Source organism: Perna viridis, chromosome 4, assembly GCF_037379345.1.
Source record: "Perna viridis isolate PV_CMFRI_1.1 ecotype Kerala chromosome 4, ASM3737934v1, whole genome shotgun sequence".
Lineage (NCBI taxonomy): Eukaryota > Metazoa > Mollusca > Bivalvia > Mytilida > Mytilidae > Perna > Perna viridis.
The window spans coordinates 28,565,969-28,584,347 of NC_142448.1; the positions used below are offsets into that span (position 1 = coordinate 28,565,969).

The 18,379-nt window shown below is 32.5% G+C and overlaps 1 protein-coding gene across 1 annotated transcript in view; it reads left to right on the forward strand.

Annotated features, from left to right (window-relative positions):
* The window catches only part of LOC148619618 (neuropeptide SIFamide receptor-like), a 35,905-nt gene extending 25,187 nt beyond the window's left edge, over positions 1–10,718 (forward strand). Inside the window, exons 2-3 of the mRNA XM_088579733.1 lie at positions 8,144–8,243; positions 9,467–10,718. Of these exons, the coding sequence (XP_088435859.1) occupies positions 8,144–8,243; positions 9,467–10,220 (854 nt within the window). The 3' untranslated portion in view covers positions 10,221–10,718. The remainder of the gene's footprint in view (positions 1–8,143; positions 8,244–9,466) is intronic.
* The last annotated feature ends 7,661 nt before the right edge of the window (positions 10,719–18,379 follow it).

The following is an 18,379-nucleotide window of genomic DNA, read 5'->3' on the forward strand; positions in this document are numbered from 1 at the left end:
TCTCAATCATAAATCAGTCAGACAATTTGTACACAATCTTTTAGTGGGAACCACATTATATAGTCCTCCTAATTGATAAGGTTTTATCACGTAACAGTAAAAAATGTCTAAACCCAACCCTGAATAAGCCATTAACTTGTCTTGACCAGATACTTTTTGAAGTCCCTTTATATCAAGTTATAAATGAATTTGAACCTTAGTTAACCAAACATCTCGCTAAATTGAACCAAATTTTAAGTTCTGAAGGAGTAATCAAGGGAACCAAGGTTACAACGGAAATCAAAAGAATGCAGTCCAGGGACAAAGACCAGACATGGAAACAGACATACGAAACAAAGAACATAGAGCAACTAAAATGTACACATACAAAGCAGCAAAAGCAAATGAGCAACTCGGACTCCACTAAATCCTGGTAGCATGAACCAGGTGCACCGGTAGGGTAAGCGAGTAGGGTACGGAGTTAGGTTTAGGCAGGTTTCGTTATATCATACAGCTGGACACCAGTCATCCATTACTAAAATATTTGTCCACATATAGAATTTGTGATAATGTATTATTCGGAACAGCTTGTGAAATATATTCAAAACAGTATTAATTTTGATCAAGTTGCATCATCAAATTTGCAAAAAGGATAATTTAGTTGATAACAAAATGTTATAACAAGCACGTATAGTTGAAAAATAGTAGTTACTTTATGAAGTTGATTGGAAATTGAGAATAAACATGCAACAATTTGCTACCAATTGAAACAGAATTTGCCTCATGGGTTGCAATTACACAATTAGACATGTCACGTTACGAGCACCAACATGAACTACGTATTAATACCGTCTAATTTCACGGAGAATTAGGAGTAACACAACAGACAAGAAACATGACAGGTTATTTTTGTATGCTGTAAGATAATAAATTAAATTTTCGTGATTACTCATTATCAAGAAAAGACCTTAAGGTAAATGACGCATTGCGTAAGAATAGTATAAATATCCAGAAAAAAACATCTTAACTGCTTTTCTTTACGATGAAACGAAATAAGGGGGTGTATTCACCATACCGCGCAAATGTATTTCTGTTGTAAGATGTTACAATCAAAGGCAGCGATGGCTTAAACAACTCTGCTGTTTAACTTTTAAGATGAACGAGTAAAAGAATCTAGATATAAATGTAGAAAGGCTATATAGAATAAAAAATAAAACTATATGTGCAACCAGGACACAACCATTGGTAAAATGGAGGCCAAGACCAGTTGAACTGCCCAGACAAAGTCAGTTGCTAACCTATACCATGTTTGAACCAGTACGAAATAAGAACACTGTAATGTGATTAATATAATGTCATGGTGATATGTACCACTTGTCATATCAGTTGACATGGCAACTGTAGTACTTTGCAAATGGTTGCATTAATCTAAAGTTCAATTCAAATGTATCTTATCCATGCTTCAAGGTTTATCATAATTGATGCAAAACCACGATATTTCGATAAGCCCTCGATTGACGTATGAACTGAAAGATTAAAACCCCATAGCATAAATTGCCATAGAACGAAAGTTTGTCTGTACGGAATGAATAGTCTTTGCAATTGTCGTATAGGTGACTAATAACACCTATAGGACATGAATTTAGTATCAAGAGTCAGTGACTTATCCGGCCATCTCAAGAATGACTTTCAACTAGAGACGTGATGTATATTAATAAATTTATCTGGATATTTATACAGTTTGATTATTTCCCGTAGGCTTTCTCTATCAATGATATAAGAAGTCTTTTCAAAGTCGATGAAATTTATATGGACTTTGCTATTCCATTCAATGCACTGTTCTTTGCTGTTTCTATAAGTTGAATATATGAAACATACAGCCTACACCTGGTAGATATGCAGCCTGCTTCTGATTTATGTATATCATCTACATCTATCATCAACTTTTCATATAGTGTCATACATGATAACTCAATGACAAATGGTTCAACAAAACTAATGAAGTACGAGAGTGATGCAGTTTGTCACCTGTGCTATTCTTATTTGCAATTGACCAGGTTATAAAAAGAACTGTTGGAAACAAATTCAGAGGCATAAGACGGATTTTAACATCGATGCTGGAAGACATAGATTCTGCTGACTACATCGAATTACTATCGTCTACTGTAGACCATCAACAAAAGAAAACAGATGACCAGAATAGAAATGCAAAACAGATCGGTCTTACCATCAATAAAAAAGACCTGCAGTTTGTTCCCGCACCAGCACAGATAAAACTAGAGCATGAGAATTTGGAAGAGTTTAACGATTTTACTTGGGAAGCAATATCTACAAAACAAATGTAACAGAAAGATATCAGTAACATATTACAAAAGGCGAAAAATTTCTTTTACCAACTAAACAAAATATGGAGATCTAGTAACATCAATGAAAAGACACAAAATCAAAATATACAAAACACAAAAGGATAACCAAAGGCTGTCTGGCTTCCATACAAATGTCTCAAAAAGATATGTAGAATCTAAGGAAAATATTAAACAAAGACCTATATAAAAGAACAGGACAAAAAGACCTTGCTACAGTGATAAAACAAAGATAATATAAATGGCTGGGCCACGTCATCAGGATAGGAAATGAGTCCTGAAGCCCTGAAATGGACACACACCAGCAGAAGGAAAAGAAGTAGCTATCGACAGACACAAATAGAGGGATCTGGTGTTAGCCTTATGTGTCACTGGGCACGAAGGAGATATGTAGGTAGGTAGAGAAGTTAATAATGATTCCTCCGAAACCTGTGTACCGCGTTCAGTTCATGAGCTAGCGTGGACTGTTACATTACAGGACTTTTGACATTTACAAAAATAATATATAATTGTCAATAGTTTTGTAGGGTATATCGGGTTCAAAACTGTGTTCTTGTTCTGATCACATCTGTCCCAGACAACAACGATTACACCAGGACACTTTCTGTCCAAGATCACATCTGTCCCTGACAACAACAATTACACTAGGACACTTTCTGTTCCAGATCACATTTGGCCCAAACAACAACGATTACACCAGGACACTTTCTGTTCCAGATCACATCTGTCCTTGACAACAACGATTACACCTGGACACTTTCTGTCTAAGATCACATCTGTCCAAGACAACAACGATTACACTAGGACACTTTCTGTCCCAGATCACATCTGTCCCAAACAACAACGATTACTCTAGGACACTTTCTGAACTATAAATTAAATCATTTGTTCTACTTTTGTGTTCATATAAGATACAGCTTATCAATAGAACTTTATCTTTAGAGTAACACATAAAGCAGAAAGTATGACATACTTAGAACAAATCAGTCAGCGAAGAAATAAAATAAGTCAAATAGATGTGCAAAACATGCTTAATTTAAGTTTATTGATAAACTATATGAAAGCATGATGCCAATCTTTGAACTATGTAAGATGTTGTTTGTGTCTTTGAAGTAATCTTGCAAATGTAGTTAACGATGAGCATGTTTATGTAAAGTTCAAGAATAACTCTTAATTAAAGTGTTCATTAAATTGCATTGATCTGCTACCTGTAACAAAAATGAACTAACTATAGAACTTGAACCAGTTTAAATAAAGAAATTGTTGTTTTTATGCTTTAACTTCGAATGGACTTATTATGATCTGAAAGCGGAATTTCAAAAACAATTTGTAACATCTTCTATTATTACTTATTATTTTGTCTACTTCCTATCAGATCATGGTTCAGTAATTTGTATCATCAGGATACTAGAACCGTCCTATTCTGTTGCTATTCTTTTAGAATCTGTCAAATTGTCATACTTGCAGGTAAAACCAAAATGAATGAGCTTTATCATGCACTATTCAAACGCTATCCTCTTAAATCATAGACACATTTATTGGCCATGAACTTACGTTCAAGCCTTTGATACTACGTCTTGAATTTATTGAATGGAAGCATTAGTCTGTCCTTTTAAAATAGAACATTTTATTACACGGAAATCATAAAGTTTTGAATCTTCCATATGAAATGCCCAAATGGATTTCTGACAATGATAATTATAAATAACAAGAAAGAAAATAGACAAAATTAGATTTTGTGCATTATAAATGGATACTAACGTACGTTTTATTATAAGACAACGTGCTTGTTAATTCAGTGCGTGATTCATATTTGTTAGCACATATAAACATTTCAATAAAGATAATGACGAACAAGACAAATATATTGAAACAATTAAACAAGAGGGAGTAACCACCTACAAAAATAGATACTGACAACTTATAGAAGATCAGTCATATTGACGTTATACCATCGGCATTATGGTTTGATCTTTAGAAAATATCTTTTCCAGCCATTATTACTACTTCATTATGCAATTTAATATTTAATATGTCTACATGTTGTAATGTTTCTAGAAATAACGAAATTACAAAGTTATTGTATTAAGGACTGTTCATGATTTCATAATTTTTGTTCAGTAACCAATTAGTTAATATTTTGCATATTTTGCATATGCAAACGTATATCTTCATTTTCATTTAACAATGCATCGGTAATATTGAAGCTATACTATCGTGTTCGATGTATTGATACACAGAGAAATTAAATCAAATATCCAGATGCAAGTTTTTACATTCCCAATAAAACGTTGTACCTAGCTTTTTTATTGATGAATAAAATGATGAAATGATTCGAATTTGACAGTTGCAACATAGTGCAGGAAACATAAAAGATACAAATACTCTTTTTCTAATTGCTTCAATTACGAACGTACACATTGACGAGCAAATGACTACTAAAAAGTCAATAACTTTCATTTGTTACTACGCAATTTACCTCCTCAAATGAAAATATTAGTTAATTAATTGCAGAACATAAAGTAAACGTAACGTTCTATATTAGCATTTGAAAGTTCTTTGGTAATGAAAAGTGACATATCCCCTAATATCTATCTTTTTTTATCAGTTCATCGTCTCTAATGTTATCATAAATCATACACTTCTATCTTCATTAAAAATTTTGATATTTATATGCATTAGTTTTCTTAATACTATTGCATACTGAAATAGCTGCTATCTTGGTTTAAAGTTAAAAAACCTCGTTTACATGATATCTGGGCACAAAATTGACCTATAAAGATGTTAAGGTGATTATAACTGTAATATTTAATATTTGCTGGTGTCTTTTTGCACTTCTCCTTTTGATTTATGCAAATAACAAACAACAAGAGGATTTTACATGAAGTGTTTAAGCAAACATTTTTTTACGATTTGTGTTGGTAGAGTGCATCATTATTATATTTATAATATACAGATTACATAATAATGTTCAAATTGTTCATCCATTATACAATTTATACGGTTTTACAGCTTCCTAATTTTCATTAGACAAGAACTTATTTAAATACTTGTAAATATAAGAGAACTCTTGAACATTGTTTTCTAAATGTTTACAACAAAATTGTTAACTATATGATTAAAACTGGGGGAAAAAGTTATCATGCCGAAATACGTGGAACTGCTTTTAAAACAATCAAAATGTTTATAACATGAACTCTCTTTTAGAGATCAATTGCCCAAATTGCTGATGATTTAAGTCGATTTATTGGCTACATCACAGGTAAATTCTTGTTATAACCATGGTACCCCACAAGTTCAATGTTACATGTAATTGTTGTTGACTTACCAAGATCGTAAACTTATCGACAAGCCATAATTAAAGGGGCATGATTACGTAACATTAGAGTTAATCGAGGATGTTATTCTTACATCGACTTACTGACATAAATTAAAAGAACCACACACCAAGTATATGGTCTTTCAGAAGAACAGCTTGTTTAAATATTATTTAATAAATGCCTACTTGGCAAAATGCTATAAAAACAATATTTCAATTGTATAAATTATGTCTATAATTTATAATATTGTAATTTCTTAAGCTGTCTTAATTACTTTATTCTATTAGATATTATCCTTGAAAAAATCAAGAACGATAAAGCCAAAAAAATAATATAAACTGTAGCACATTATCAACATTTTCTCCTAACTTCCGACATTTTATCTGATGTGTTAGAATTGTCTTTAAAATTATAAGTCTTTACAATGTCTTTGAAGATTAAGTTCATACTTAAAAAAATGCCTATCTCTAAAAACATAGCATGGCCTGTCCTGGCCTGGTGTGGCTTGTCATTAAGTTTTGGTACGGTCATGTCAAAACATTGGAATGATCTGTAGTAATGTATAACAGGGTGTCTTCATTCCTTAAGATTTTTAGATACTTGAATTCACACATTAAACTTGGCTTCATTTGACATAATAATTTACTCCAAATGACCTTTTTGACGTCAAAAATATAATATCATATTAAATTGTGATATAGATTTATTTTTTCACGTGAAGAATGTATGTACATGTAACATTTTGTATCTACAAATTTCATAACAAATGCTTCTTAAATTTCCAATTAACCATTTTTTAAATAAAATTGGGTACTGGATAAGTTAAAGTTATGAGTTCATTTACATATTGCATTACATTAAATCTGCTGTTTGTGGTTGATATGAAATGGATAAATCATAATTTTATTGATGTAAGAATATTTAAGAAAAAAGCACTTGGTTGCAACTTCACCTGTAGATAGTCATGGTGTATATTGTACACGAGCATTATTCTCAAGTGGCGGTCTAAATTGCAGATATTATTATTCTCTCAATTTCCATAGAAATAACTCACAGTTGAGTACCATACAAATGACACAAAAATATTGAAATAAGACATTAAGAAGTAATAAAGTCTACTTCAGACAAACGTGTCTAAGTAATACAAATAATTTCTTCTGCATGATAGATAACAACAGTTGTTATTTACACCACAAAACTAAATGCAAAAGAATAATCATTTTTTTATGTATATTTAGCTTATAAATTTTGATAATTTTGAGCATGTCTAGTTAGATTGAAGAATGGCATTTCACTTTTATTGCAGTGCAGAGTAAGGAATGGTTTCCTTCTTGAAAAAAAAATGAAAAAAAAACATTTCACTAAAGACTATTTCGGACAAGCCTTGTATAAAAATACCCATTTTGATTCATGCTAATGAGACCAGGCCATGTTTAGGTTACTTGTTTTTTTGGCCTGGCTAGCATTGCATATTTACGTTGTACAATTGTGGTTTGATATTATGCAGGGCAATAACTTGTAGTAATCGCAGATTCTAAGTAATATATAATGCTCAGATGCGTCACATCAGTTGTTTTACGTAGATTTAATGTATCAGGTGACAAAAGTAAAGACATTCGTTAACACAAGCTAGAAAAACGACATCGTTACAAGTTAGTTTAATCTGTATTTAAATACCTTTTTCTTTTATTGTCTGATTGCGTTGTCTAAACAATTACGCTGAAATGTACCAAAATAAATGCCACTGCAATGAACCACCGGAAATGTAGACAATATCGCTACAATCTAAGTTGTAAACATTAATTAAAAGTAATTTAATCATCAAGAAAGCGCTCTATACTACCCTATCATCTTTACTGTAATGACTTATCTGGCCTTTTGGTGAAATAAACATTTCAGAAATTATTACAGGTAATTGTTTCAACAGACTTTCCAACAATAAGACCATGTTACGTTTGATCGGAAACAAACGTTCACCTTGTAATCAAGCTTACATTTGACTTGTAAACAAGTCTGTAAAGACATATATTGTTTCTTTATTCATTAAATCTATATTTGCTGCATATTTTTGATGAGAACTTTCATTTTGTATGGCAGTTATGTATCAGTTTTATAATAATGATACAATAACGCAGGTTTGGTAGCCTCAAAACAAAGAATAATTCATTTGATATCAAAAGTTATCCTGTAATTTAATATTAATATCCTGTAATAGTTAATATGAAAATATGCATTTATGCATAAAATACATTTTGTCTCACTTAGTATGGGTTCCGCAGGCAGGTATGCTTTAAAATTTCAGCTAAAATCTTCAAGGAAGAAAACAAATTACAGTATGATAAGCTGTTTAAAAAAAACGCAGTTTTTCTGTTGTTCTATTTCTTTTCATTTCCTATTTCTCGTCTAAAAACAAAAATTCATTCATAGTTTGCAACATTTTGTATATCATATTAATTTTTTTAAATTTGATTGTTCTTACAGAATGGAAATATGGGGCGTTATTGTGTAAGATAACTCCGTACCTACAAACAGTTTCTGTCTGTGCATCTGTAAATACCCTAGCCGCTATTGCGGTAGATAGGTAATGTATATTGTTATATTTTGAATATGCGTTATGCATGAGTATTATATTTCATATAACATTCTACTTTTTTTTATTAGTTTAAAAAGATGATTTTTTTTCTTGAATGACACATTCCCCGTGAATACCACACTTTCTTCAATAATAACACCCGCTCCAACAGGAAATTTCTATGTGTTTCGTTCTCAATTTTTCTTTCATCTTCAACCAAAATCAAATTTAAAAAAAGAACTTAAAGAACATCAGACTTATTTTGTTGAAAATGGATTTGCAAATTAAAATAAAGAAAATAAGGACACAATTGTGCAAAGATGAATGTGATTGTTTAGTTTATATCAAGTACTTCCCTGTCTAATAATCGTCGGAAAATGTGTATTAGTTGTGGCACATGAAGAAAGAAAATGCAGAGATTTAATTCATTATCCAAGTATTTTTACCTCATAACTCCTAGAAATAACAACAGATGTGTTTGTAAAGTTTGCCTTGTTAAGATATTGATTCGGCAGGTTACGTTGAAATGCACTGTGAAAATATTGGCTGAAAAATTTTCCTTTTTTTTTTCTTATACATTGTAGAAGCACTCTACGTTACAGATGCTTCAGGATAAATTTAGATAACTTCTGAGTTATTCTCTAGATGTACTATATATATTTTTAGGTAAAATGACTAAATTGGGAAAATGATATGCCACCCATTACCCGATTCGTACCTAAAATGGTACTTTAAAAACTATCCATCAGATTGGCTTGAGAATATAACCAAACATATACGAATGCTATTCGGTTTAATATATCATATACTGCCTGCAGTTGAGGGTAGTATACAAGATCGCCACAATGAAATAAAAATATAGTCCTCGACTTCATCTCCAGCGATATTCTTAACATATCCATACTGGAGTTTTTTCTCAATAAAGATCCAATCGTTTTGCTAAAAAAGAAAGGTACCATTAAATTTTACAACAAAATATTTCAATTTCAAACAAAACAACAAACCAAACCAATAAACAAACAAACTGAAATGAAAAGCAAAATGTATAATTACAAAGTTTGTCGTTATATATATTATTTCAGAACAATGATAATTTTTCATTTTTTTTTTTAAATTAAAGAAGTCATGAAATTAAAACATATCAAAATACACAAAAGCATATTGAGATCATAGCAAAAATATCTTATTACTCATTCTACTTAACATTGTGTTTTCTTTTTTTGGTCTTTCAGGTATCTTGCCATCTGTTACTCATTCAATTACAAAATGACATGGACAACATCGAAGTGTATAATGTGTTTTGTGTGGTTATTTTCTATTGGAGTCAGTGTTCCAATGATCCTTTTTCATAAACAAACACTACAAGGTGGAGTAATTAATGTTTGTGAAGAAATATATCCGAATGAGACTGTTAAAAAAGTTTACTTTACAGGAATATTTGTTTTCTTCTATACTATACCGTTACTTTTAATCATTTTCTGTTACTCATTTATTGCTTTCCGTGTTTGGAATAGAAACGCTCCAGGAATTTTCAAAGCAAACGGAGTGATCCATAAATCAAAAGTGAAAGTAGTCAAAATGCTAGCAGTAGTAGTAATTATATTCTTTATTTCTTGGATACCAAACTACATTATCCGATTTTGGTTATATTTCGACACAAATACTGCTAAAAACTACAATACATTGATGTTTGTGTTCAAGTACATTTCGCCCATAGCACAATGGATGGCTGTATCGAATAGTGGAATTAACCCTGTGATTTACTGCTTGTTCAGCAAGAAAATACGACTAAGAATCAAAGCCATGCTCAAATGTAATAGAGGTCATTTGTTAGATAGGAACCAATCACATGTAACTAAATATTCAAGTACAAGATACTTCTCTGTCGATTATAGTAACGGTCACGTGACATTGAGACCACATGGGATTGAGAAAAGGCGGAAATCAAGCATGCGCAGTTTTACCAGCAGCAACTACTACGATTAATTTTCAGATGTTTTTACATGTTATTGAAACAAACTGGTTAAGTCAGAAAAGTTTGTATAGCACACGCCACAATATTTGTCCAGTTAGGTAAATTATTATAGTGACTATATTGCATAATTTATTGAGATTATTTTCCTGTTTAAGCGAAATTGTATTCAGTCACAATGTGGTACGGGTTTTGGCTACATGTTCATTTAATAGTAACTTTGAAGGCGTAATTTCACTATTTATTCCATGAGAATTTTAAAAACATTAAAAAAAAAGAAACATGCAGAATCCGAAAACAACCATTGTAATAGTTTTTCTTTCCTCTTTCGTCTACCCCGGACTTGACTTTTTATGAGCAACTCGGTGGGTGTTTCTAGAGAAGCAGAGGACGCTTACCCTACCGGTGCACCTGGCCCAATATTTCATCAACAATAAACATTTGTAAACACTCAAATGAATATATTATTTTATATAATAAAAAGCATAAAAAACGTAAACGTATTTATCACACACACACACACACACACACACACACACACACACACACACACACACACACACAAACAAACACAAAGAGAGAGAGAGAGAGAGAGAAGTGGGAGCAAATAACAATGACAGTAAACACTAGTATAATTAGTACAATATCAATATGAACCGAATGCATGAAAGAGTAGTCAAGGGAACCAAGGTTATAGCGGTAATCAAAAGAATGTAATCCAGGGACAAAGACCAGACATAGAAAACAGACATACACAAAAAAGAACATAAAGTAACTAAAATCATACATACAAATTATCAAAAGCAAATGAGCAACTCGAACTCCACTTAACACTGGGAGCATGGACCAGATGCACCGGTAGGGTAAGCGTCTTCTGCTTTTTTTTAGAAACATCCGTTGAAAATTACATTTTAATTTATTCTCTTTTATGTGCATCGATACATTATTCGTCTTCTGATATCCTCTTACTCTTCCGCTTACCGCTAAAATACAAAAGAAGTTTTTTCAGTCAATTGGGCAATTCCAAAAGTCAACAAACGTATATCTTAGAAATTAAATTGCATTCTGGGAAGTTCCAAATTCATCAAAACATTTTTATCTTCTACAAAATTGTTGTAAGTCAATAAAACAATATCGAAGGTACAGGTAAGTGACACTTATTGATGAAAGAAGGGGACGCAAAACAGCCAAAAAGAAAAAAACAACAAAAATAGCAAGAAAAATAACGAAAAGTTAAAAAGCGAAAATGAAAACAAACAAACAATCAAATAAAAATAAAAACACGGAGAAAAAAGATCGACATGAATCCCAACAAAACCAGTGATATCTGAACGGAACTCGAGAAAGTGAGCAGTTCCAGCTTCTTGTACAACATTCGCCGATGCCTTTGTTGAATGTCAAGTCTGGAGAAAGGGTTGATTTCTAACACAGAATGGAATCGTTTGTCATTTAGGAAACGAACACTAATCACATATGGAGTGACTACCTTTATTTATAGACAGCATAGCCTTGTCCATGTAGTTTATGATTCAGTCACCGAACCTTTTCTAGAAAAAAGGGTGTAAAGGTCGCAATTATCAATAGTACTATCAAAATGTATGAGTTAAAAAACAAAACTTTTATACACTGTGGCGGATTGAAAGCTCCTACACAGAAAAGGATAGTTGAAAAAAGGAAGTAACAGCCGTCGTTTTCTTTCTTTTTTTTTAATTAAGCTAAATCATTAACCTCCTCATTTGGGCAAATGTCGAGATGGAATTTAAGGTAATAAAACTACACCGTGTTTGTAGTGGTTGTTTATGACTCTTTAAGATTATGTCTGCAGTATAATTTTGTTTTGACATAAAAGACTACATTTAATTTGATATCGACTTGAAAATAACTACTCATATCACTTTGATCAAATTCAGTCAAGTATCAACGAACGATAAGTAAATAAATAACGAAAGAGTTATAACAGTTTCTTTCGTCCATAGTATAACGAAAATGATACTGTACAGCAAATATTTTTCGAGGGGTGCTAAAGGTGGCGTATCTTAGCGAACTGTCTATAAACGCCAATATTGATTCCGTAAAATATTAACTATGGTCTTAAGTACTCAGTGCACAATTCAGCATCCACCAAAAGCTTTATTTCTTCGTACACCCATTTGCCTCAAAATCGCCCAAATTTTGCGGCTAAAATGTCCCACATATAGTATTCCTTTGTGCTCTGTTAATGCTTATTTCCAAACTAAAATAAATAAAATGCTCAACAAAGTTCAGAACAGTAAAAACATCTTCCTCTGTATACTGGTGAAAAATGTACAAATGTGGGAAAAGTTTTGCTAAAATCAAATTGTAAGTAACAGAACTTCCTTTAATTACTTTTTTTATCGTATACAAAGAAATTATATACTAGTACTATTCAAGTATTTGTTTCTGCCCATATATTATTAATATAAAGATGCATGGGAGTTTTTTTAACAATGAATTTGAAAGAGTGATCACGGGAACCAAGGATCTAGCGGTAATCAAAAGAATGTAATCCAGGGACAAAACCAGACATGGAAAACAGACAGACACAGCAAAGAACATAAAGTAACTACAATCTTACATACAAAGTAACAAAAACAAATGGACAACTCGGACTCCAATAAAATATAGGAGCATGGACCAGGTGCAAACATCCTCCGAGTTGCTCATAAAACGTCAAGTCCGGGTAGATGAAAGAGGAAAGGAAAACTTTTTTTCATGGCGTGGATGGATACACCGTAACGATCCACGAGTTAATGATGACGACCATAAAACTTCTGTGGTGATGACTTCAATCTTGTAGCAACATAACTCTGTTCCAAAAGCTTAATTGTTAGGATTCTAGCGCGATATAAAAAGTCATTTCGTAGTTTCGGCAAGCTCTGACATAACGTATGAGTTGTGACATGTGAAATGTCATTGATTTTAGAAGAAGCACGTAATTTCGTGGACTTACCAAAACGATCTAAATAAAATGAACAGAGGACAATATAAATTACTACTTAACTGATCACTCTAATTTGTGCGTTAAAGTAGGAGTTTCATTAACGTTGGAACTGATCAATACCTCCAGTTGTTGATAGATTTGCGTTTTTATTATATTCGTTATGTATTGGTGCATTACATTTTTAGTTATTTGTAGGTAAATTATTTCTTTTGTTTTTCATGATAGAAATAGATAAGGAAGCAAATTAACTGATATTTCCGATACAATAGACGACATCTCTTCTGCATCTGCGCATAAAATTTTCGCATCATAACTTATATGTAATGCCAGAGCTTTCCATGACTACGTTGACTTTTTTGGTACCGTGATAGACTTCAATAGTTAGGCTGGAACAGGTTTATAAAGCCACAATATTGAAGTCATCACTGCAACAGTTTTATGGGCGCCATCATGAATTCGGTTTGTCCATCTGCACAATGAGAACCGATTTGTTCAATATATCATATTTTTCCCATCTTCATCTACCCAGGACTTTTTATTAGCAACACGGCAGGTGTTCCTTGAAAAGCAGGGGACGCCTTCCCTACCGGTGCAACTACTCTATGCTCTTAGTGTAAAGTGGAGTTTTTCTGATTTAATTTTGTTTCTTTGTATGTGTTATATTGATTATTTTATGTCTATTTCCCTGTCTACTCTCTGGGGTCTATCCTTGAAATATATTCTTTTGACTTCCGCTTGAATATGTGTTTCTTTGAATATTGTGATTTCTCCATCCATGCAACTGGTGCATGCTCCCAGTTTTGTTTAGTAGAGTCTGAGTTGCTTATTTACTTTTGATACTTTATATGTGTTATTATGGTTACTTTATTTTCTTTGTGTCTGTTTTCCATGTCTGGTATTTGTCCCTGGATAACATTCTTTTGATTTCTGCCATAATATTGGTTCTCTTGATTACTCTTGTAAACATGCTCGTCGTTGCCATTTTTTAGACATCAAGGTCCGAGTCACCAAGTTGTTCGACGACTTTGTAGCAGCTATTGCCCTTGAAAGGTTATAAAAAGTTATCTATGTAGTTTTTAGTTTACAAATAGTAATCTTCGATTGTTCAAATAACCCTTAGAAAAAGGCTTTCAAAAGTCCTAAGTGTTCAAATTGTGTGATAACATTTCATTAAAGTTTTATGTTTTGAAAGGCCAAAATGACAAATTATTTGGTGTAAGTTTACATGTAATTTGAAAATCGTAGCAGACAGAATACATTTCCAATCGTTGAAGTGATTCTAATGACCTATAAAAGCCCTTACATGATCCACGTAAGTTGACTACTTATTCTACTTATTAGTGTTATTGTCTTTGAATGGCAAACAATCGCAACTTGTGTTCCTTTGTGTGAAATGATCGTTATGATAAGGCCTTCAGGGCTTTCATGTATTCTAAATGCTGTAATCGAAAGTTTATCAAAATAGCCATTAGAATGGCAAGAGATAGGACAAATTCTAAATTTTAGAATTATTTTATTCCTACAAGTGTGGACACAGACTAGTATTGCCACAGGGGCAAGTATGGACGCAGACTGGTATTGCCCAAAGAGCGAATTTGAAAACACATACGTTTTGTCTTGAAAGAGTAACAAATGGAACCAAGATTCTAGCGAAAAACATAGGAATGTAATCCAGGGACAAAGACCAGACATGGAAAACAGACAAACGCAACAATGCACATAAAGTAACTAAAATAATACATACAAAGCAACAAAAGTAAATGAGCAACTCGGACTCCGCTTAAACCTGGGAGCATGGCCCAGGTGCACCGGTTGGGCGATTGTGTTTACATCGCCCAGAAAACTCCTTCATTTACTGAAATCAATAATTGAATTATGCACATGTTTATAAATAATATATATGAACATGTGTTACTAAATATCTATTGATATCAATAAATGGGGAACAAATTCAACAATGATTTGCCACAACCGTAAGACATGTCATATACATATTCTTCCTTTAAGATGTATTTGCATGGATATGTTGAACTTGCTGTGTCATGTTAATAAGGATTAGGCATTTCACTTTATGTAGATTAGCTTGATAAAATTCTGGGCCCTCAGTTTCTTTTTTAGATAAACAGAAACCAACAGTGTTGTATTTGTCAGTTACATGGATGGCCCTAAGTTTAAAATGGCAGGGGTCATAAACTAAAACATTAAATAGGAGCAATCATTTATTAGTAGTTAGTAAAATTATATCAAAATTTCATAACAATTCAACCATAACCATAACCATAAAGTCATTGCACGAAAAGCAAGTGAATATGGATGACGACGACACGGACGCCGCCGAAGATGACGTCGCTATCAGCACCATTTTTCAATTCCCTAAAAAGTCTGTCAATTACTCTCCCTTAGGACCAAATTAGTAGTGTATGATTTGCTAAGAATTTTCACATATAATGTCTTTGTTTTTACATTAGTCCTAGTAAAACAGTTCTCCAGCAAAAGAGAATAAGAATGCATAATGGAAAAATGTCCCACTTACAGTCATGTACTCAACGAAAAACATTCGACATTCTTATGAAACAAAATACAATACCGGTATATAAAAGACTTGAAGGCTAAATCCATCGGTACTGACTCCCAAGTAAGACTTCAAAATCAATATTTCAACTAAATCTTGTATCAAACAATTTTATCTAATTCTAAATAGTCATATACATTTGTAGCCTGAAAAGTGTTTCCTTGGATAAAAACTGTACCTTGTTTTGCAGCTGTATACAATATATCAAGAGGGACTGTCAGTATCATTTGGTTTCAGAACCAGCATAACGTGTATGTACATTCAGCACTTCCCAAAACTGTCATTAACATTTCTTTAGAATCATTATTAGTATTTATATAGCCAATTGGTGTATGAGGTTGGAATTCCATTCTTTATTACCCTAAGCCAAGTCAGAAAACAATTTACCAGACAATCTCTAGTACTACTGGAGTAATAAATAGACCATCCGTTTAGGGCTAAAACAAATGTTTCCGGTCACCCTACTGACCCTCCTCCAGACTCATACTCATAAGTTTTTATTTAAAATTTTGAAGAAAAAATAACGTAAAAATTCTGCCAATTGAAAACTGAAAACAAACATTCCATAAGTGTGATCTTGTTCGTGGATAATCCCTTTTTGGAATTCTGCACTTGAGATATTTTTTTTTGTTTTGACCAACTCCGTCAAAACAAAAACAAATTACTCATGCGCCGAATCCCCAAAGGGATTAGGCTGTGGACTAAGTCTATTACAGGTTAGTCTTTACATATTTGGTTTTCATTCACTTATTTTATTTCAAAAATATCAAATGAAAATAAAAATCCCTACCTATCGTCCCTACAAAATTTTAGAAAAGTGCTCGGAAACATAACATTATTTTTTTTCGGCCTTGGAAATTTCTTATCAATTGACTGGCATGCACCAATATCTGTCTTACGTGCATTGGAAAGTGTTGATTTTATCTCAAAAAGTATTTTGATGGGTCAAAGACTCAGCAAATGCTGCTGTAGGCTATACAACGCTGTATATCGCGTACATATTCCAAATTAAATCACTAGGTCACCTATCGACATTGAATCACGTGATAATGCATTAGTTTCAATAGTTTTCCTTTCCTCGTTTGTCTACCCCGGACTTGACTTTTTATGAGCAACTTGGCGTGTGTTTCTAGGAAAGCAGAGGACGCTTACCCTACCGGTCCATGCTTCCAGTTCTTAGTGGAGTCCGAGTTGCTCATTTGCTTTTGATACTTCATATTATGATTTTAGTTACTTTATGTTCTTTGTTGTGTATGTCTGTTTTCTATGTCTGGTCCTTTTCCCTGGATTACATTCTTTTGATTACCGCTATAACCTTGGTTCCCTTGATTGCTCTTTCAATGAATTTCATGAATGAACGTGGTCACATGACAACTAATTTCCCCGAATACACACTGAATGACCCACATTCACGGGTTTGACTATGCCCGGGGCTGTGTGAATGCTTTCAATTGACGCTTAACACCGTCCGTGACAGACCCCAAACGACAGTCAAGGACGTTAAGAAACGCTTCAATCCGTCATGTATTACACATGTGAGTGCAAACCAAGTCTAACAGTATTGAGTATATATGTTAGCACAAAAACAAAAATTAAACCAAGTACAGGAACAGTCAGCTCATTGTCAGCGTAACTCATATCATGCAAATGATTGCTTACACTGTGTTAAGAAATATTTTTGGGGGATTTTAGTGGTTTATATCCACAAAGACAGTCGAATTATCTCCTTGAAGCAACAATGTTACGACTTTATAATGCACGAAATGAAGGATGTAACGGATAAATGGAAAGTGCTATCATTTTCAACTTTATTGTTATAGTGTTATTTAAACATGAGATTTTTATAAGACAAAGTTCATTTTCAATAAATAATTTTTGTTGATTAAATAAATTCAATACATGTATAAATACCCAGTTTATGTGTCTTCGTCATATTTATGACTGTCTGTCTATATTTCATTTTATTTACTTTCAGATTTTGTGTATGCATTCTGTGCATATTTGTCATTCACTTAATATCAGTTATAACAGCTCTTTAAGAGATAATTTTTTTATTGTAACTTAGCTATCCAGTCTATAAATAACGCTTACTTGATTAAACTTGTTACCCTTTTGGGGCTCTAATTTATTTCCAAATTACGCTGTATAAAAGCACATGGAACCCTCCCGTCAAATAGGTTCAAATAAAGACTACTATTTGGTGATTCAAATAACTATCCGTGATGAAAGGAAATACATTTACTTCGAATGTCTGGAGTGTAACATATACGTTGGTAGAATGAATTTAGTTTATGATTTTCTTTCACAATTTGCCTTTTTATGTTCTTATGAATTCTGAAACATTATTCGGACAAGTAAAGTTTACTTTATAAAAAATGTATTAATGTAGTAAATTGAAAGAAAAATCAATGACAACTACGTGCATGATATGTTCATTCGATAACATTTAATATCATCTATTATATTATTGCATAATCCGTAAAAGAATACCTAAACTAAACAGAACAGCATTAATCTGAATTGACAGAACGAACTGAATCTGCGTATCATTGTATGCACATTCCAAAATACTTAAGCATACTTTGTAGAATTAATAAAGGATTCATCATAATTCAGACGTCAGTTTACTTAGCCTTCAT